At 40.2% G+C, this 22,444-nt stretch overlaps 2 protein-coding genes, 1 non-coding gene and 1 pseudogene across 3 annotated transcripts; 2 read left to right on the top strand and 2 right to left on the bottom strand.

The window, feature by feature from the left end:
• Positions 1 to 1,805: 1,805 nt before the first annotated feature.
• Positions 1,806 to 4,441, bottom strand: LOC130726386 (uncharacterized). The gene is made up of 7 exons (XM_057577647.1): positions 4,068 to 4,441; positions 3,371 to 3,563; positions 3,184 to 3,296; positions 2,987 to 3,080; positions 2,767 to 2,907; positions 2,600 to 2,684; positions 1,806 to 2,049 (listed from the first exon to the last, which is right to left on the bottom strand). The coding sequence occupies exons 1-6, from the start codon at positions 4,253 to 4,255 to the stop codon at positions 2,613 to 2,615; spliced, it is 801 nt and encodes a 266-aa protein (XP_057433630.1). The 5' UTR covers positions 4,256 to 4,441; the 3' UTR covers positions 1,806 to 2,049; positions 2,600 to 2,612.
• Positions 4,442 to 5,950: 1,509 nt separating this feature from the next.
• LOC130725441 (uncharacterized) lies at positions 5,951 to 7,948 on the top strand (annotated as a pseudogene).
• Positions 7,949 to 10,388: 2,440 nt separating this feature from the next.
• LOC130725440 (uncharacterized) lies at positions 10,389 to 12,707 on the bottom strand. Its single transcript, XM_057576668.1, has one exon. The coding sequence runs from the start codon at positions 12,705 to 12,707 to the stop codon at positions 10,389 to 10,391; it is 2,319 nt and encodes a 772-aa protein (XP_057432651.1).
• LOC130727101 (small nucleolar RNA R71) lies at positions 12,265 to 12,371 on the top strand. The gene has a single exon (XR_009015139.1). It is a non-coding gene; the product is annotated as a small nucleolar RNA R71 (small nucleolar RNA).
• Positions 12,708 to 22,444: the final 9,737 nt, after the last annotated feature.

Genomic DNA, 22,444 nt, shown 5'->3' with positions numbered 1-22,444 from the left:
TATTTTGTTCACATGTCTACCATTAACATTTTATAGAGAAATAATAACAAATTAAAAAGAAATAAGACATGTGATCCCATAATAAAAGTATACAAGTATTAAAAAAATAACATAAAAAATTTATTTATAAAACAAAATATGTAAAAATGCATATTTTATAATGAAACAATCGCTCAACAAAATATAAATATAGTAATCATTTTAAAACTAGTAGCTAATATTCTAAAAGGTATTTTTAAAAATATTGTGCCCCATAAATCTCCAACATTGATGGAGACTTTCAAAAATAAGATATCTCCAACTTTAGTGGAGATTTCATAATTATTAAAAACTTCACCTGGAAAAAATATTATGGGTCTAAAATTTTTTAAGGGTAAAAAAGTAATATAAGTATTTAAAGGGTAAATATGATATTAAATAATATCATAAGGGTAAAAATGTAATAGAAATGTTTTAAGGGTAAAATTGAAATTACAAAAAAATTAAGGGTATTACTGTCATAAAAACTTGTAAAAAAACATAGTAGACCACCCTAGTAAGTGAAAATTTTAAAGAAAGTTTGATGGACACCATGGTCAAGTAGACCACTATAAATACCTACAATAACAAAAACTCACAAAAATAAGGTGAAGACTAGGGTGGAAATTTATTTTTTGTTCCACCGGTGCACCTTGGGGTAAATCAGACTTTACAGATTATTTCACTTTACCTTTTCTTTTGGCAAAAAAAACTTCACCTGGCTTTTCTTCTCTCTCCCACGCTTCCCTCTCTCCTTGTACAAGTCCTTCTTCCTCTCCACTCTCTGCACATCTTTAATTTCTTAAATCTCGAATCCTTCATGAGGCTTCTATGACTCCACCGTTTTTTAGAAATCGGTGTCTTCCAGGGACGGTTCCAGCCGCGGCGGAGCCCGACGGCGGAACAAGCTTCATGGTGGGAGTGGTGGACTCTCCCTGTTAAGGAAAAAAATTGCCATTTTTTTGTTGCGTTTTCTCCACTATTGTTGTTATTTTCTTCCGATTTGATAGCGGAGCATTTGCAGCAACTGGGTCCCGATTGGGTGGAGAAGCGACACTGCTCCTTGGTGCGCCGCGGTGGGGTGGGGTGCCTATCGTGGTTGGAGGAGCGATGGATGATGGATTCGTGGTGGGTGGCCACTGTTAGAAAAGGAATCACGATTTGGATTCATGGAGTGGTGCGGTGGTGGTTGTGTAGCGGTGAAAGGGACAATTGAAGAAGAGGTTGGAGATTGGGCGAGGGTCTAGGGAAAAGAGAAAGGCTTTAGGTGACGATTATACCCTTTTAGTCCAAATTTAATCCCAGCCCTTCATCTAGAGAATATTCTAAGAATTGTAAATCTAACGGTGTTAAACCAGTGTTCCACCGGTGGACCAAATTGCAAAAGGTCCACCCTAGTCTTCACCCAAAAATAAACCTTAAGTTTCATGGGTGGACCACTTGACCATGGTGGTCTAGGTCCACCCTAGAATTTACCGTTTAAAAGGACCCAAATTATACTATGACCAATCTTCTATCTAGATTTATTAAGGCCATCGGTGGTGTAGCTAAGGAACAGGGAGGAGTGGTCAGAGAAAAGGACAAACAAGGAAAGTGAAAAGTAAAAAGTTATTTTTGTCATTTAAGAGGAAAATAATGACTCAACCATCCTCTTCCTAGACACCACCTTCTTCACCATAAACCAAAATTAAACAAAGATCCCTTTTCTCTAATCTGCAGATAAAGAGATCATAACAAAATTAAAATCAGATTTTGGTTTTGGCAATCCAAAACTCAATTCACACACATCAACAATGAAACTTTACTGCTAGTATTAACAAGTTTTCAAATTTCAGTGCTAGTAGTATGAACAAGTTTTAAGGAATATACAATATTGCTAGTATTAAGAAGTTCTAATGAATATACAATATTATCTGTAACCGCATCGATAAAACTCCGTATACAAAAATCCTTTAGAACAAGGGTGAAAATTAACAACTCTGAATGTTCCCAAAACATAGCTTTGTCTTCATCCAATCAGATCTCGAGCCCCTATTAAAAGAAATCATACATTACATTTCAGCAAGAGAGGAGAGGATACAAAACTCACAAAAAACAGGAGCACAACGCAAGTAACTAATGAAAAAGCAATATTAATTAAGCATGGGAAACCGAATGGGACAAATGCACACTCCAGCAAATGTAGAAATAGAAACCAGTATAATTACAGACTCCACAAGTCTTGACATCACTTTAGTACCTTGTTGAACCATGGAATGTAATCTATATGGTATGGTATTACTCAAAATAATAAAAATAATAACCCTTTGATAATAGTTACATCTGAAAAAGGTCAAATTCCATGTGCAAACAATAAAACAGAGCAAAATCGGTAAGCAATTGCATTTCTAGAGTGTAGTCGAAGACTTGAGGGTAAAAACATCCAGATTTTAGCATATATGATTATGAGCATAGTATCATGTAAAACAAGTGTTTAAATTGGAATCTAAAGATCAATCATACATTACTTCTAGACAATTCAATACTCAAGTTACGAAATTCCTACAATAAGTACTTCACTAGTCAAGAAGTCCAAACATACCGAAGGCAGAATCCTACAGCTTCTTGTGCATCAGAACCGTCTCACCAAACTCTGTCATGTTGTAGGATTCTCTATAGAACAACTTCTGCAATATACATAGCATTAATTAGAAGTTATTAAATTAACAACTAAGTCTTGAACACTTAAAAAGTCAAACAAATACCCACCTCTTCTTCCGAAACAATCGAAAAACCATATCTGTCCCTCCAAAATTCCTTCGTGATCTCACACGAAGGAATGATCAATGTCGTGACTTTCAAGCTAGTCAACTGGTTCACAATCATATCAAAAAGGCACCTAAAAACAGCCTAAAAAAAAAAATATAACATTAAGAAAACATCAATTTAGAAATACCCTAAATAAGATAACATTAAGAACAACAAGTACCTGCCCTTCGAAATCAAAAGACGATGCCGCTAAAGGCATTTCAGCAACTTTAGGTCCGATGAGACGGAAGAGGGCTGTTGATGCTACAGTACCACTGATAATTAAAAACAACAAAACCACAATTAAACAGCTTCAGTGATAATTAATTACAAAAGACCACAATTAAGCAGCTGAGAAAAACAATGATTAAATCTTACTCTAATAAAAGCACAGCACATAACATGTCCTTGAATTCTTCACCAGAAGTCCCAAGAATCATATTTTCAACCAAATCTTCACCATGGGAACCATAAATTGGTTTAAACCTTTGCTGAAAACAGAAATGAACATTTAATAATTGCGTTCAAATTAACATAAATAATGTAAAAGGAAAGAGTGCCTTACCTTAAACAGTTTGTTTGCCTCCTCCAGGGAACCTGGTGCAGCAGCATCACCAAGGCTCCAATTCAGCAATTGAAAAGTAATCTGAGAAGGACCCTTCAGCCCCCTTCCGAGACGTTTCTCTTCAATTAGACGTTTGTAATATTCAGGGATTTCAGTTCTGCCAGTGAGAACCGACTTGAGGAGTGAAGGAAACCTGAAATTGTTGATTGTATCAAAATGGTAACAAAACAAAGAATCCTCAAATTCAAAACAAATGAGGTTTAACAGTGGACAGAATCCTAAATAAGATTCAAAATCATATAATCTATGTTGCACAGGAACCCTAGCCGCCGGCTTCCCGGCCAAACCGCTCGGCGGTTTCCGGTTGTTATCACTATTAGGTTTAACAGTGGACAGAATCCTAAATAAGATATCAAAATCGTAAGAATCTAGGTTGCACACAAACCCTAACCGCCTTCTTCCTCCGATTCCGGCCAAACCGGTGGCCAATCGGAGAAACCAAAGGCACCAGCGTGCTCCCCTTGGTGTCCGCAACAAAACCTACAACATATCTCACGATGCACCACCACCGGCCGGTGGCGGCGCCGCCGGCTTCCGGCCATTTTCCGGCCAAACCGCTCGGCGGTTTCCGGTTGTTATCACTAATTCAGGCAACAAAATCGCAACAAAGGACCGAATACTAAAATTAGAATCATACCTATGAGGTTGAACAGCGGGTCGAACAGCGGGTTGTTGATCAGCGGCTCGAACAGCGGGTTGTTGATCAGCGGGTTGAACAGCGGCTCGAACAGGTGGCTGATCCTCACGATCGTTGAATGCTGAGTACCAGCGAGCGCGGTTGCGTATGAACCGCAGAGGGAGAAAGGTGCGTCGGCAGATCGACATTTCCACACAGCAAAGAGTAGTATAGAACAGGAATAACCGCCTTTTGGTGAGAACTTGACGACGTTGAAGGCAAACCCAGCTTTCATAGTAGGCATCTTCAACCTTGGTCTCGAGCGAGCTCCGAGTGTAAGTGTACCGACTGACTGATCTTTCTGTTTGGCAAAGAAATGGAGTGTGAGTTCTGTTTTCTTGATGAGTTTATGAAGCCACTGTCTCCAACGTTTAATTTTTCTACGTCATTTTGGTCCCTGACTTTGTCAAGAGGTTGCACTTTTGTCCTTAATATTTTTTTATACGTCTTATGAGTATCCGTTAGTGTCCTCGTCGATCAAATTAGACTTTTAAGTTTATTTCTGTTAGTCCTTTAGACAGAAATTCCCATTTTGACATTTTTTTTTTTGTCGCGGTGACATGCCACGTAGTATTAGTCAAACTAGTCCTTGAAAGTGTCATCGTCAATTTAGTCCTTCCTTATGAAAATTCTGAATTTTATCAAAAAAAAAAAAAAAATTAGGGCTACTTAGGTTCGAACCAGAGACTTGAAAGTAGCTTAATCAACTTAACATGCTTCTTCTTCTCCCTGTTTCTTTTTCTTTTTTTGTTGGTTTTGCTGTTGATCTGAGTTTGGGTGTGGGTTGGGAGATTTCTGGGTTTTGGTTTTGTTAGCCTAAGATTTTAAGCTTAGCATTTCGACTGAGAGAATGAGCTTTGAGTTTGACTTAGGATTATTGAGCTCATTAAATGCTAAGTGTCATTAGTCAATAGCTTGGTCGAAGTTAGGTTAACCAGTTATCTTCGACTAAAGTCAGCTTGTCAAGAATGTGCTAAATGGTCTTTTCGACCAAGATGATGTTTCCGACATATGTATTACGTTCGACCACTTGCAGGTTTCAGTCGACAGAGTCCGAACTTAAGCAATATTGGGCTTTTATCCTCAAAGGCGATGCGAAGGAGTCGACGACAGAGGCGGTTTGGAAGTTAAGCATTGGAGACATAAAGCATACACGTGGAAGCCGCATGATTTGCAAAGGCCGAAGTGTCATTTTATTGTAATATAACTGTTCTAGGTAGTTATCGTCAGTTTGTAGTACGTGTCTAGTATAAATACTAGTTTCGACCTGGTAATCCAGGTTCGCATTTCATTTTAGTCTCTTTAGAACTCAAGTACCCAAGTCATCGAGCGAAAGAGTTTGTGAGATGTATGAACATGTGATCCACTTTAAATTCAAGCATTTCTTTTGCTTTTCCTTTATTTCCTTCAGTTTAAGCACTGTCTTTTCCTTTTGTTTACTTGTTGTACAAGAAACCCTTTATCTTATTGCACTTCCCGTACGCATCATTAAGCACTGAATTGTGTATGAGACTTTCTGGCTTGGTCTTTCAAGTGAATTAAAGCCTGTGATTGTTTACTAAAAACACCAGTGAACAAATTGGCACGCCCAGTGGGACCATTTCAGTGCAAAATTCTTAATTTTGTTCCGAAGTGGACTTAGTGCATATTTTGATATTTTCCTTGTGAAAATTTGTTTAAAAGTTTGATGTTGTTGTGTGTACATGCGTTTAAGAAGTGGTAAATTCACTAGCATGTCGAACCAAACAGCCCAGAATCAAACTTTATTTACCCAGAACTCTACAAGTTCTGACACAGCGGTTTCTCAGCCCCAAACTAGGCTAGAAAACGTTTCAACCGCTACAATGGCTACTGCTCCTACAGTTACCACTATGGTGGCACCAACTACCGTTCCAGCGGCAGTAAGCGTTGCACCACCATTCACCGTTCCTATAACGCAAGTGTCGAATGCTTCGACCTTGCCTTTATTTTTGACGCAGGCCTCAACATCTGTTAGGCCTACTTTGCCTTTTCAATTCCCTGCATTTGGAAGGGAATATACACTTGGAATGCCGCAATCTGTGATGATGGGTGTCGACACTCAACCATCTTTTGCAGAAAACTCAGTGGCAACGCCTTTACACACGAATCGTGTTCAAGGTTTTGGTTCAGGAATAAATGACAGTCCTCGACAAAATCAGCCATATGGAGTTGGTTATCACCAACAACCGTTTGCAAACGCCATAACTACTGATTCTGTTCAAGTGTTAAGGCAGACGATGGATGAAAGTAATCAGGAAATGGTTCATTCTTTATCCCATTTACTTGGTGGAATACTCAATCCTTTGATTAGTAACACCAATGCCTCTTACCAAATGATGGCTCAACAAATGGGAAGAGTCTCTGATTTCTTGAACATCCCATTACCTCCTAATCAAGTAATTCCGTTGTTGCGACAACCACAAATTGGTCAACCAGATGTTGGAATTCAAAACCAGTCAGGAATGGCCAATGCTCCAATACAACAATCACAAGTGGTCCAACAACCACAAATGGTTCAACAACCACAAGTGGTGCAACAACCGCAATTGGTTCAACAGCCACAAGTGCTACAACAGCCTACGGTGGTACCACAATTGAACCAACAAATCCCAGTCGAAGGGAATTTGGGTCGAAATAACCCACAAGTAGTCATGGTTCACAGGCACGAAGAACCTGACCAAGTTATTAGGAAAATCCAACAACAGAATGTTGGGGGGCAAAATAATATTGCTCAAGTGATTGAGAATATTTTGGCCCAGAATGGGGTAAATGTTGGCACTCGAAGGCCTAATTTTACATCACCCCTTGATGATTGCATTATGCAAACCCCACTCCCTCGAGGATGGAAAGTTCCAAAATTTACTAAGTTTGCTGACGAAGCAAATGAGTCTACTGTTGAACATATCGCAAGATATGAGATGGAGGCTGGGGATCTTAACGCCCAAGAGAATTTGAAGATAAAGTACTTTCCAAATTCTTTAACTCAAAGTGCATTCACGTGGTTTGCATCTTTGCCTCCTGGTTCCATACATCATTGGACTCAATTGCAGAGAATGTTCCATGAACAGTTTTACGCTGGTGAATCAAAGGTTAGTTTGAAAGAACTATCCTCCATCAAGCGAAATTCGACTGAAACAGTTGAAGAATATCTCAACAGATTTTGACTCATGAAGTCAAGATGTCTTACTCAAGTCCCCGAAAGTGAGTTAGTCAAAATGGATGCTGGTGGGTTAGAGTATTCAATTAGGAAAAAGATTGATACTCAACACCTTAGGGACATGGCCCAATTAGCAGGAAGAGTAAGGCAATTCGAAAGACTTAAGGCTGAAAAGTCACGTTTCAAAAAGCCTTATAAGAGAGATAAAGTTGCCTATGTCAAAACTGACAACTATAATCAGGAATTCGACCAGGATTTAATAGATGAGTCTATAGAAGAAAGTGAGGTTAATTTGGCTGAATGAAAGCCTGGTCCTCCTTATACTTGCAAAGTGCTTAGACCATCTAATGGTAAAAATCCCCCAGAAGCTACTAGAAATTATAGATTCATCACTAAGACTTACACTTTTGATGTTACAAAATGTGATGAAATTTTCGACTTACTAGTAGCCGATGGTCAAATTATTATGCCTAAGGGTATTAAAATTCCACCATTGGATATTAGAAAGAAGAAAGGATATTGTAAATATCATAATTTCCTTGGTCATAAGACTTCTCAATGTGTCCTTTTCAGGGATCTAGTGCAGGAAGCAATCAAGGAAGGAAGATTGAAATTTGGAGATAAGGCCAAAGCGCCTATGAAGATCGACTCAGACCCACTTTAGGTCGAAGAAGCTAACCTGGTAGAACCAGTCGAAGCAATGGTGGTCGAGACCAGCAATCTCAAATTGGTCGAAACCACAGAGGTTATGATGGTTGAATTCAAGGAGGATTTAACTCCGAAAATTCAAGAGATCCCCAAGTGGGATTACGACAAGAAAGTCGAAGAGGTCTACCCCAAGGCTGAGGAGGACCTAGTGGATTTCCTTAACAAGTGTAAGATTGAGGAATCCGAGGTAATGCTCTGCCCTAGATTCAGTGCAATATTTGACAAATAGGCTGCTAAAAGCCTTGGGGAGCTTCGCGTTTAGAAGCCAGAAAAGAAGTGGATTGCACCAAAATCAAAAATCCACTATGACAAGCCTCCGTTTGGTGACTACGACGCCAGATATCGGAGACAGAGGAATTATTGGGGTGGGAGATCCTACATACCACCTCCTGTTGTGCCCAAGGGCAAGTGGATCAAGCCAAATACAAATGCTGGTCCAAAACAGCAAAAATGGAATGTTGTAGAAATAGGCCAAGGTTCGGCCTACAATGACAACTCTCAAGTGTCTAAGAACTATTCCTATGGCGCCAAGAATTATTTGGGGAACAATCCAATGACGAGGACCCAATGGCGAAGATACCAGAGGAAGAAAAAAGCAGAGGCTGAAGCAGCTTCTTCAACAACTAAGGCGAAAAATGCGCCTTCGACTCAAGCTCAGGCGGGAAAGACGCCAATTGATAAGAGGCTATTTCCTCCTTTGCCTCCCATCAAGCAGAAGGAGAAAGTCCAAGACTCCAATGAAGATGCCGACATGCTTGATGATGACTTCGACTCAGGGTCGGAGGACGATTTTCAAATCATCTGTAACGTGGTCTCGATTCTTCCTGCAGAGTATGATGTAATCTCTGAAGTAACAGAGGATGAGGAAGATTTGCTGACCAAGGAAGTTCAGGGACGTAAGCCTTTATGCTATTACGTGATGAATGAAGGAAAGGTCTCTGAGCAGAATGCTGTGTTCATGAAGCCTGATGAAGATATGAAGAGGCACCTTAAGCCACTCTACATTATGGCTAGGGTGAATGACGTTGGCATCAATAAAGTCCTCATTGATGGAGGTGCTGCAATAAACCTCATGTCAGTTACTCTTCTAAAGAAACTTGGTAAAACAACTGAGGATTTGAAGCCACATAATATGGTTCTATCCGACTTCGGAGGCAAGACTTCAAAAGCCTTAGGGGTCATTCTACTTGACGTCCATGTTGGAATTGTTCAAAGGCAAACCCTGTTTGTGGTTGTGCCTTCCAAGGCCAACTATAACCTTCTGTTAGGAAGGGAATGGATACATAGCGTCGGAGCAGTTCCATCCACTCTCCACGAGATGTTATCGATATGGAGGGAGGACGAAATCGTGGAGAATATTGAAGCAGATCAAAGCTACTATGTGGCAGATGTTTCATATGTGAACAAGAAGAATTTTGAAAGGAGCTTGGGTCATATAGCTCCTTACTCGGCAATGGGAGACGAGTTCATTCGCCCATCATATGCTGATTACTCCATAGTGTTGGATCCAACATTTGGATTCATTTTGAGACAAGAGTTCTCAAAAGAAGACTCTGAAGATGATATCACCTCAGATGTTACGGGGTGGTATGAGGTTGATCCTACTAATGCCTGAGTCGAGCATCCTTGCTCGAATTTCGGCTTACATGGCCGAAAATAGGATAACGGCGGCTCTGGAAGCCGACTCACAGGAGGGAGAGCTAGCCATCATTGATCAATTAACACTTTAGCTCTTCACTAGGAACCACACAGTTCATTCTACCCAGTACCACCCTAACTTCAACCTAAAATTAGGCTAAAAGAAGAAAAACTTCCAACATTAAGGCTCTAGGGGGTAACTAAGGGATTAACATATAAATTCAGCAACTCTGGAGGCCATGAAAAATCCTACCAGTCTCAGAATAGTCAAGAGGTCACATCACAAGACCGATTCAGAATCAGTCACAGAACTAAGGTAAAGCTTGTGAGTCAGGATCCACCAGGCATATATATTTGGTGAGGAGTCCAAAGATGGGACTCCTGTGACCTCAAATCAAACTCTCTATCCTCACAATTAAACATCAGAAAAACATGTCCTCTCTATCATCTCTCCCCCAAGCATGCATTTCACTCCCCAAAACATTTAATAGCATCCATAGATAAAACAATTCAAAACAACACATGTTCAGGGTCAAACATCAATCAAGCATCATATAAGATGTAATGATCAAGGTTCTTCCTAATTTTTGAATTTCTAATTTTTTTGTATTTTTATGCATGATATGCAAGCAACTAACAAACAAAAATATGATATGCATGAACTACCTAAAAGAAATAGAAAACTAACCTCAACCTTGGGTTGTCTCCCAAGAAGCTCTAAGTTATAGTCCAAGATAAACTCCCCCGGACTCAGAAAACTATCCGGGGTTGTACCCCTGGTGGGTTGCACCATGAGGGGTTTCCTCATCAAAGCTTGCATCAAACACATAGCACACCTGTTCACCACGGACAGGACTAGACAGCACCTTCCTTCTCCAAAATTTGGACATCCATGGAGGACGCCCCTTCACAGGTTGCTTCTTCACCACAGGAGGTGGCTTCTTTTCTTCTACAGCATGTGACTCCTCCAGCACTGGGAGTGCCTTCTTCTCAGCTGGGAGCGGTTCTTTCTTCGCTGGAAGTCCCTCCTTGCGGAAGAAACTCTCCAGACTCTCATCACTCCATATCTTCATCAAATCCACCAAGAGAGCATCTCCTTTCTCCTTCGGCTTCTCTTGCAAATCTGGCATCTTAATCTTCATCTTCTTACCATAGGACTTCAAAGAGACTACCCTCTTCTCAACATCAATTTTCACTTTAGTAGTGGCAAGAAAAGGTCTCCCAAAGATTAGAGGCATCTCATCCTCCTCATCCATGTCCAGGATCACAAAATCTGCGGGGAAATAGAACTTCCCCACCTTCACTAGCACATCTTCACACACACCCCAGGGAGTCACAATAGAACGGTCAGCTAGCTGGAGATGCATCATGGTACCCTTCAGCTCACCAATTTTTAGCCTCTCAAACATCGAGAGGGGCATTAAGTTCACACTAGCACCCAAGTCAATCAGCCCCTTGGTCTCTCCTTTGCCTTCAAACTCCACGGGCAACATGAACTTCCCGGGATCCTTCATCTTGACTGGTAGCTTCCTCTGAATAATAGCACTACACTCCTCAGAAAGCATCACTACCTCATCCATCTCACTCAGCCGCCTCTTCTTGGATAAGATTTCCTTCATGAATTTTGAATATTGAGGCATCTTCTCTAGCACTTCAGAAAAGGGCAGCTCCACATGCAACTTTCTGAACATAGCAACAAACTTGGCAAATTGCTTCTCCAAGTTCTTCTTCATCAACGCCTTCGGGAAGGGCACCTTATTCTCCTTTACCTCACTTTTTTCTCCCTCTCTAATTTTCAACTCCTTCTCTTTATTTTTTTCAACTCTCACCTTCTCATCTACTACCTTCTCAACTGGCACCTCCACAGTAGGTAACACTTTTCCGCTCCTGGTAGTAATGGCTGAGGCATTCTCAAGTCTAGGCTGTTGTGTGTCTGAAGGAAGTTGCCCGGACTCTCTCTCTGACAAGCGCTTGGCAAGCTGGCCTATTTGATTCTCCATATTCCTCATTGCAGCATCCCTCTTCTTATCGGCCTCCTCATGCTTCCTTGCAGTTTCATCTTGCTGAGCCAAGAAGCTCTTAAACAGCTCTTCCATACTTCTCTTACCTCCACTAGGCGCTTGCTCTTGCTGCCTTGCACCTTGACCTTGGAAATTCTGGTTGTTGTAGGGCTTCTGATAATTGTTTCCTCGGTCTCCCCATGCTAGATTTGAGTTATTCCTCCAACTAGAGTTATAGTTGTTGGAGAAAGGTGCTTGGCCCATGTACTTTGCCTCCTCTTCAGTGGTTGTGACTCTGCAATAATCTCCACAATCTGGGCCTCCACAAGTCACACAGCCTCGGCCAGCTTGCATCATCTTCACTTCCTGGAATTGCTTCTGCATCTCATGCATCTGTTTGGCAAGCTGTCTGTTAGAAGCTATAATTTGGTCCACAGCCTCCACTTCAAACACCCTCTTGCTGGTGTGGCGATCTGATATTGTATTCACTGCCCTTGCCGCCATATTATCAATAAGCATCCTCGCCTCATGGGGTGGTAGGGAGTCAAACTCACCCTTTGCTGCAGCATCAAATGTGGACTTCACAGAATATAAAAGTCCATCATAAAATCTTGTTATCTTCTCAGCCTCTGACATATTGTGTTGAGGACACTTCCTCAACAACCTCTTGTATCTCTCCCAGGCCTCATGCAAGTTCTCTGCTTCAGATTGAGCAAAGTTGGTGATCTCCTCTCCCTTTCTTCTCAGAACAAACCTCGGCATAAATTTGGTGGTGAACTTTTCAGCCAAGTCCTCCCATGTTGTAATACTTCCCCGAGGCTGAGAATTCAACCATTCTTCCGCGGTGTCCCTCAGTGAAAAATGGAGCGATGCCAGCCTAATAGAGTCTGATGAGATGTTGTTGACTCTATAAGTGCTGCAGTTCCGGATAAACCGCTCAAGGTGAGCATGCGGGTCTTCAAGAGAACCTCCGCCAAATTGCTGCTGTGCTATAAGACTGAGGAAAGCTGGTCTCAGCTCGAAGTCTTGCCCCTCAGCAGTGGGGACAAATATGCTCCCTTGATAGTCATACGTCATGGATGCTGCTGTTTGGTCCCTCAGTGACCGGTTAGCATCCCTCTGTTGCTGCTCCTGCAGTCTCTGAGCAAGGCGCTCTTAGACTGCTGCTTCGATCTGGGCTTCTACCTCCGGATCCGGAACTTCTCCTCCATTGCCTGCCATTGTGGTAGCCTCAACAAACCGCCGGCGGGCTTTCCTGAGGCGGTGGATAGTGCGCTCGGGTTCCGGATCAAAGAGAGCAGGTTCCGATTTGTTTCTTCACATAAACTGAAAAGAGCAAACAAGAAACCAGTTAGTAGCACCGATTCAAAACAATAGCAAAACTCCTAAAATAGAAAATTAAACTTGAATAATTCTGACAATCCCCGGCAACGGCGCCAAAAACTTGATAGGCCACCGCAAGTGTACGGTTTTCTACCCTGTAATAAAATATCGATCCACAGGGATTGTGGAAAGATTCAAGTTCAAGTTCAATTCTAGGAGGTTGGAAAGCAATTAAAATCCTTTTAGTTGATTGATTTGAAACGGTAACAAAGCAAAAGAACAATTTGTTAAATCAGAGGGAAAATAGTTGTTCGGGATGTTAATCCACTTCCTTCAGTTTATGGAAACCTATTCCTATTCATGCATAACCTTCATATTACCTAATTAGTCTAACCTTGGTGAATTTGTCAATTCCTTGCACAAATAACCTTTTAACACATTTAACTACCTACCGATTCCTCGCACAAGTGATTAAACTGTTAAAGTATTCAGCACAAATTATCCGGTCACTAAACCTAGAGATTACCCCTATTCCTAGCGAGTAATATGATCTAGGAAATTTCTCTACGGGTCCTTGTTTATGATTAACTTCCGCTCTCACATAAACGACAAATACCTAACGTCTTCCGACCAATAGATATGAAATAATGCGTAGAAGAGAAAATCAAGGTTACACGAAGAACATGAATAGAAATAAGGATTTAATCCATAAACATCAGAAAAGCTTCACAATCCCAAACAACGGAGAAGTTAGCCAAGCATGGCTATGGAATTCATGATCAATAAACAAGAAACTATGAAAAACCTGAGTTTAGAACCTTCAAAAGCCTCAAGAAAGCTCCCAAAAGTCGTTCATAGGGTTCCAAGTTCGAGAAATATGAAAAAGATCCCAAAAAATACGAGTTTTTGCGAATTTATAAGGTTCAGATCGCGAGCCACTGCTCGAGCGGTGGTGTCAAATGCCACTGCCCGTGTTTTCTTTATCACCGCTCAAGCGGTGTGCTTCCACCGCTTTGGCGGTGTTAGCACACCTCGCTGGTCGTCTTCAATCTTCAACACCGCTCGAGCAGCTTTGGGCCACCGCTCGAGCGGTGGTCTTCCCTCTTGGGCCAACCTTCTTCAAAGCCTTCCTCTATTCCTTCCAGCTCTTCCTAGCTCCTTCCAAGTCCCTTCTAGGTTCCGAACTCCCCTGAAAAACACCACCTCACATACGATCAAGTGCAGTTATCGAAGGAATATCAAAACTTCATCGAAACTCAAATAAAACCAAGGAAAAACTCTTATTAACACAAAGGAACGGCTCACACACTTAAACTACACTAAATGCATGATAATGCATGAACACTACATGAATAGACACAAAAATGCATGCAAAAACAACTAAAACAAAAAGAAAAACATGGGAACGAACCCGGGTCATCAGGTACCTTGGCCTTCTCATTTTTCTCACCCTCCTTGCTTTTCTTCTCCTCATTCACTTCTCTTCCTTGGAAACCTCCTTCACAGCCACTTCGTCATCTTTCTTTTTCATTTTCTCCTTTTCGACTCCTTTTTCAACCCCAACCAAAATCTTACCACTACGAGTAGTGATAGCACTCACATTTTCAAGTCTAGAGGGTGGACTATGAGACTCCTCCATGAATTTCCTTGAGAGTTCCCGGAATCGGCTTTCGAGATTCTTGATTGCAACCTCATTATTCTTGATTATAGCCTCCCAGTTCTTGTAATCGTTGTCTATTCGGATTATGAAACCCTCCAACAACTCTTCCAAGCGCTCTCTTCCACTTCCATGGCTTTGGTGAGGCTCTTCTTGTGCTCCATAGTGTTCATTATATGGTGGATTCCATGGATTGAAATCTTCTTCATTTTTCCAAGAGGCTTGGGGTCGGTTTGTCCATTGTTGGCCATAGCAATGCCATTGGCCATACTCATAGAATTCACGACAATTAATGCACCTTAAGTTGAAATCATCCATAACACCTTATCACAATCAAGAACAAACACTTAGTAGCACCGGCTCAAGACAAAATACAATAAAAAATTAAAAGACAAAAACAACTTCAAACCTAGAATCTCAAACTTGAATTAATATGAGAACAATCCCAAGCAACGGCGCCATTTTGATGAGAGGGACTTTGGGGTCCCGGTTTTTGTTCGTTCCTTTACCGTCACTACTCTCAAGTCCTCTCAAGACTCAATCATAGTATAGTATCGGGTTTTTTCGTCTCCACAGGGATTGTTGTGTACCAATTCTCGTTTTCAATTCTTAGTTCAATGAAGGAAAGCGAATAAAATCTTTTAGTTTGGGTTTTTGTTCAAAAGTATCAAAGATTGTGTCGAAATCAAGTGCGGTGTTAAAAACTTCGGATAAAGGATTGCTTTGGGTTTCCGCTTCCCACTTTAAGTATGATTCATTCAAGTTCAACTCACTTAACTCCCTTGGTTTCCCTAATTGTTCTAATCTTTGCAATTACTCATCAATTCCTTGCACGAGTAATTCGTTTGAAACAATTGTTAAGTGCAATTCCTTGCTACCTAAACGAATCGTTCAAGGCCTTAAGCAAATAGAATCTGATCAACAAATCTAGCCGCTATCTATATTCCTAGCAAATAGCACAAATCTAGATAACCCTAGTTCAATATCCCTCTCCTACAATCAATTCTCATTCTCATGTAGAAATGCTAAATGAAATCATGCATAAATTCATAGATTGAAGCTTAGAAACTAGGATTCAAGGGAAAGAGCAAGGGATTCAAGTGAGAACAATCCAAATTACATCATACAATCCATGGGTTGCAAGAAATCCCAAAACAAAGAGGAAACTACTCACCCATAGCAATGGGTATCATGATTCAAGCTAGGGAAGGAAAGAAGATGGAAGAAATGGCTTTGGGTAGCTCCAAAGTGCTCCAAGAAACCTTTCTCCAAGCTCCCTCCAAGTTTCCCAATGCTCCCCTAAAAAAGGTCTGAAATTGGCTATTTAAGGTGTGTCGCCGCAGTTGCGACACCTCGGCCTCGCAGCTACGGAGGAGCGAACTGGCGCGGGGAACTGATGATGAAAAGGCGTCGCGCAGGTGCGAGCAGGAAGGTGCGCAGGTGCGTGAACCTCCTGGAAGTGGCCTCGCACCTGTGTGACGTAATGGGGCAGCTGCGTGTGACTTCCCCTTTTTCCATTGTTGGTCCTTTGCTTTTTTTAACTTGTCCAATTCAGTCCCTTGCTGTCATCAACATGTGAAATCCTTCATCCCTCTTCAAATTCATGTTGTAGTTCCCTTAAGCTCATCACCTATCTCAAAAACTTCATAAAAATGAACTCAAGGAAAATTTTAGTAATAATCCTAAGCAAATTGAATCAAACTTTTAAGACTAAAATAATTAAAAGACTAAAAATGAGTGAAATAAACCCGGGTCATCAGAAGTGAGACTTGTGAGGACGCATAGACTAACTAAGCCTTAGGCTATGTGATTAACTATAACTGCTTTTGTTATATGTTCTACATGATGTTATTGCTTACATTGTTTAATGATACATGCTTGGATCTGTAAATGTTGTTGAGAGTCAGAAGTTGACCCTCTCTGTTTCTTGTGTGTTGTTTGGGTACTTATTGTCATTAGATGGTTCATCGGGAAACACCAGGGAGTTCCCCTCCACACGTCGCGGCTGAGGCACCAACGGAGGAGACGCTATCCATTATCCGTGTAAGACCCTGATTTTAGTGTAATTATTAAATAATAATAATAATAATAATAATAATATGAGATTTTCTCTATTATTACAGTAAGAGTGAAATTACTGTTTTATTACTGTTTTCATTTTATATAATGGTTGTTAGAGTCTAATAACGTCGTAGTGACGACGAGCGTTAGATTCTGAGCGTTTTGACTGTGATATTGTATGGGTTTTACGTAGAAAGAGTTTTACGTAAAATATAAGGGAGTTGATGCACATGCATAAAATTTTGATACTATATATATATATATATATATATATATATATATATATATATATATATATATATATGAGAAGGGATATACTCACTCCAGGAGTAAGTCACCTAAGTCACTCCAAATCTTTAACCGTTGATTATATTACAATCTAAAGGCTCATATTCATCACTAATTCCCCCTCACGTGATTTCACAAAAACTGGCACTGGGAGAAACGTCGATAAAATTTTCTCATCCTTGCAGCGGTGCTCTCCTTGCCGTCAAGGGTTGAGCGATGGCGGAGGTGAATCCTATTTCTCTACTGCCGCAACCTCCTTCGCCAAGGACTACTATCTCAATCACTCATTCTATGGCTTCAGGTTCTGTTGATGAAACAAAGGTATTCTTACGTAATTTTGGGAAATTTGTATCATTACGTTGATAAATCATCTCTCAAGGATTGTCCAATCATCTTGTTTGATTCTCCTTGGCTGGGCACCATTGTGCAGCGTTACATATCAATATCGTTTTGGGTGTCATGCATTAGGATTTCTCCTTGGCTGGTTTTCGTGTTTTATATCTGTACTGGGTGGGAGATGGTGTTTTGTTGCTAAACATATACTATTTCTAGCCACCACTACTATTTCTAAACTCATACTAATATTTGTTTTTCTTTTAAATTCAGGGACAACAACTAATGGATGATAATGGTATTGGTTCATCTAGTAAGGATTTGACAACTAGTATACCGGATACTTCAGATATAGGTGGGGAATTGAATAGCAAACCTGAAATTGGGATGGAATTTGAGTCCATTGAAAAGGTTAGAGAATTTTATAATTCTTTTGCTAAGAAGAATGGTTTTGGAGTACGTGTTCGTTCAAGTAAACCAAAAAGAGCAGTTTTGGTATGTTGCAATGAAGGTCAAAATAAAGTGAAGATCTCAAGAACTGAAGAAATTCAAGATAGCACTAATCAAACTAAAAGAAAGTGCTCAACTATCCGAAGTGGTTGTGAGGCTTCACTTATTGTTTCAAGAGGCACAACCGAAAGTAAGTGGATGATAAAGTCTTTTAACAATGATCATAATCATGTCATGGTTCTTCAAGTGGGATTTACTTATTTTGTAATTGATAGCAGCAAATCCAGCAACTTTGCTTCTGTGTTTTAAGCTAAGTCGGTCTCAGCTTCTGTGTTTTACCCTGCACATTCAAAACACAAGAATGAGAGTGTGAATAACTTGTGTATGGAGATACAAAGTACAAACCATCCAATTCTGAAATGCATGATGGAATTAGAGCTGCTTCCAGACTAATCAGTTCTAAACACTACAAAGCTCCCATTTAAAATGATAAACATGAATTATGTAGGGTTAATCAGTTCTGAAACAAAGCACTTCTAATATGCAATGATAAGCACATAATATAGAGGGTTAATTAGTTTTGAAACAGCAACCCTGCAATGATTTTTTTGGTACCAATAACTACAATTTCTCATTATTCCCCTTTAAAGTGAATTCCTCATCCTAGAGGAATCAAGTCCAAAAAGCTGCACAGTTAATCTAGAGTAATGCATTCAAGTACTTGATAAGAAAAATGTTGTATTAAACTCTAATGAAGTGTTTTCATACATGTTATCCTGCAAGTAAGAGAATGGTCTCAACCAGAGAAATAAACATAGAAAGAAAGATACCCTCCCAACAGATGCCCAAATGACAGCCACTCTCCCAATTTGATTCCAAATATATAAGCTCTTTATGGTACCCTTAAGGAATGTGTCCCACCCAATTCAATGTTGCAGAATCTGTACCAGCACCTGATGAAACCGTGAGGGAAAAAGCCAGACACACAATTCAGCATATTGCCTTGAGTGGGTGAAGAATTGAAACCCTTAAAATGGATCAGGCAGCGAGAAAGCCTGCATAATCCTTTCTATTTCCAATTCACCAAACAGAAGCAATTAGATCTTGGCTCTGATGACACCCATGAGAGAAATTGACCTCAAAGGGATAATCGGAATCGTTGAAGCAACGAGAGACAGGGAAGCCCTTCTGTCGGGGAAGGGAGTAGCTGCAACCGTCGGTGTCGGTGTCGGTGGGGAACCCTTTCACCCTTCCTCCGTCAGTCTCTCATGTGCGGTACCGGCCGGCGAAGGAGAGCACCGCTGCAACGATGAGAAAATTTTATCGACGTTTCTCCTTTGCCAGTTTTTGTAAAATCACGTGAGGGGGAAATAGTGATGAATATGAGCCTTTAGATTGTAATATAATCAACGGTTAAAGATTTGGAGTGACTTAGGTGACTTACTCCTGGAGTGAGTATATCCCTTCTATATATATATAGGGTATATATATATATAGGGACTCGAAACTTATATGGTTGGGGAGATATGTTTCGAAAATTATATATGTGTATATATAAGGGATTTTCGAAAATTCCATGAGTAGTGATGGAGGAGATTTTATTTTCAAATTGTTAGATTTGAATTGAGGTTGTTATTTTATTTAAAATCAGATTTTTAAATAAAATGTGAAGATTTGGGTGTTAAAATCTATGATATGTTATTTAATCAAAAGATTTGATTTAGATTTGATCTACTATATAGTAGGAGAATTTTTTTGAAAAGATTATCTCTTAATTAAGAGATATGACCGAAATTTTGATGATAAAAGGTGATAAGGTTTTATTTTTATTTTCTTAAATGATTAATGTATTTTATCTAATCAAAGAAAATATGTGATTGGCCAGGAAAGTTCTAGAAAACCCTAGAATGGCTATGATACTCAAATTTCATGTTGAAATTAGGGTGATGAGAATTTTTATTTTCTTGAGAGATAAGTCGTGATTTTAGAGTTTTTAATAAAAGATTTAATCTTTTATTTTTATGTTAATGTGGTTTAAAAAGGGGGAAGATACATTTTAAAAAATTTATTTAATGATTTTATTTAAATCAAAAAATTTGAATTTGCCTCTAAAAGGCTCCATGCTAGTCGAGTAGTGTGAGGAAATTAGGGTTGGAGAGGTTGTTTTATTTTCTAGCTTGGTGGCCAAGTAATTTTAATTAAAATTACTATTTTTAACCTTGGGTCTGGGCTTTTAAGAGGGATTTAATTGTATTTTACAACCTACTCGTACTACTATAAATAGAGGGCTTGGGGTGAGAGGAATTCACAATTCAAGAGCTAACACTCTCTCCTTTCAAGCGTGAGTCTCTCCTCTCCCTCTCTCTCTTGTCGAGTTCTTACTTGTCCTCTATAGGAAAGATGATCTTGACTACTCTTTTGAGTGGTCAAGGGATTCCTATAGTAGCAAGCTCTGCCTCTTCGGAAGTATGAACTCCAAGAACCCCTTCCCTTGTTCAAGGATCAGGGAAGTTTAAAGTTTTATGGGGTTTTAGGGGCTAGAGTTTCGAGCTTCTTGGAGAAGAAGGAGGTTTCTTTTCTTCGAAGGTTCTAACCCTATCGTTACTCTGTCCATGCAGGAACTCGTACAGGCAAAGTCGATTTAGCGAGATCACACGAGGATTTTATCGGCCAAGGTGAGGGCACTTCTGGTCTAGATAGAGGTCTATTGTTTGTTATGATGTGATACTGTCGTTATGCTGTCCACATAATGATAGACTGTTGTGATAGTGTGGTTATCCTGCTGGCATGTTAAATATTTTTGTGTTGTCGTTATGCTGCCAAAATTTCATGAGATATTTGTTATGTTGTTATGCTATCATATACTTGTTTATAACATGAGTTATACTATGTTTAAATACTAGAAAGCATGTGGCTAGGGTATTTGTATATGATATTTGCGAACAAGTTAATTATTTGTCGAGGCTATAGTACTAAGAGTAGGCTATGGACCGTGAAAACGACGGTGCCGTTAGAGACACGGTATACTTGTGGCGCGAGAGAAAAAGGAAGTGATTAAGAGTGTGGTGGCATAGTAAACGACGGTGTGTTGTTAAGCTCAATCCCAGGAGCTGGTCGTGAGTCGGAGACGATGGTGTGTTAATACGCTTAACCTCGGTCAGCTGAGCATGGGAGTCGTAAGCTTGTCCCGTCTTCGCTTAAGGGCAAGACACAAGAGTGCAAACGATTACGGTCGTTTCGTCCCACCTGAGGGTGCGTGACGTTGGATATCCAAAAAGGGAAAAGGGAAGAGATGATGTTGAGGTGAGAAACCTTGAGAGGTTGAGATGAGTTTGAGAGGACGCATAGACTAACTGAGCCTTAGGCTATGTGACTAACTATAACTGTGATGTTATATCCTATATGTGATCATATTATATTTGTTTGACCTTATATGTTTGATTTCGAAGTTGACCCTCTCTGTTTGTATTGCGTGTTGTGTGGGCGCTTATCGCCATTAGATGGACCATCAGGAGAAACCACCGAACCCTCCACCCGTTGAGATAGAGGGACGTTACCCTGAGGAGGAGCTGCTGCCTATGGTCTGTATCATAACATGGATGATGGACGAGCGGGAGGAACGTTTGAAGGTGGAGTTACGTGCGTACGTAAGGGAACTACTAAAGTGTGTACTTTGAGTTGATAAAGATTTGATCTCAAGTGACGTAGAACTTAGCTTGGGTTGAGAGATGTGTACTTTGAGTTAAGGTTTTGAGCGTACGGTTTATCTTAAGATTTACAGTTTTCAGTTATTTTGATTTGAACATGAGTTTCATTTTGATGTAATTTCTTTTCATAAGAGTTTTGAATAATGATTGAGTTTACAAATTTATCATTGAAGTGATTATTACTTTTACTATACATTTTAAATAGTTCAAGTTTCTGCTGACGTATTCATTTCATCATATCAAGTGCTTTTTCATTGAGAAATTTCTAATTTTCGTAATTAATGAGGTTTATTAATCGGCGAAAATTTATTCATGTTTTTGGAAATTGGTTACTACGTGACACTCGAGAAATCGGGGCGTTACATTTTGGTATCAAAGCTCCGGTTGAAGAAACCATAGCTATTTGAGTTTGGAACTCGAGTCTTAGAACTCACATCTTAACTTTATTCACATTTTAGCTATTTTGGTACATTTTGGTATAAAGTTGTTTTCCTTTTCTAACAAGTTTTCTAGATGTCCGCGAGAGTTGGGTAGAAGGATTTTTTGATAAGTTGCTTGAAGTTTGACCTTGAGTTGGTTTGGAGCATCATTTCCGTGATACTCCTATTTTAAGTTGAAGTTGATGTCGAAGGCTATGAACGCCTAGATTATGATATTTTGTGTTTTGTGATCGAGAAAGCTGATTTATTGGTTGTGGTGTTGCTTTGTGCAGATCTAGATGACAATGCCTCCTCGACAGGACCCAACCAATGCTCAGCTAGCTCAAGCGTTGACGCAACTGGCTCAGGTTATGGCTCAACAGGCCAATGCGAATGTTGCTCAAGCCGCTGCCCAAGCTCAACGGGATGCAGAAGAGAATGCTAGAAGGGTGCAGAGACAGGAAAGAGAGCAGGCACATGCTCAAGTGAAGATACTGACTGACTTTAACCGTCAGGATCCACCTAAGTTTCACGGAGAAGTCGAGCCTGAGAAGGCTGAAAAATGGCTGCAGGAGA

This window comes from Lotus japonicus, chromosome 6 (assembly GCF_012489685.1).
Source record: "Lotus japonicus ecotype B-129 chromosome 6, LjGifu_v1.2".
NCBI lineage: Eukaryota > Viridiplantae > Streptophyta > Magnoliopsida > Fabales > Fabaceae > Lotus > Lotus japonicus.
Note: the sequence above shows the minus strand (reverse complement) of the source record. Positions and strands in the feature narration are given on the sequence as shown.

Bases quoted from the DNA above. Each gene is read 5' to 3' on its own strand.
- LOC130726386 (XM_057577647.1), bottom strand. From the start codon at position 4,255: ATGTCGATCTGCCGACGCACCTTTCTCCCTCTGCGGTTCATACGCAAC. The intron at 3,564-4,067 runs GTATGATTCTAA...CAACAATTTCAG, and splicing joins CCCGCTGTTCAACCTCATAG to GTTTCCTTCACTCCTCAAGT. The intron at 3,081-3,183 runs GTAAGATTTAAT...TTTAATTATCAG, and splicing joins TGTGCTGTGCTTTTATTAGA to TGGTACTGTAGCATCAACAG.
- LOC130725440 (XM_057576668.1), bottom strand. From the start codon at position 12,707: ATGACGTATGACTATCAAGGGAGCATATTTGTCCCCACTGCTGAGGGG.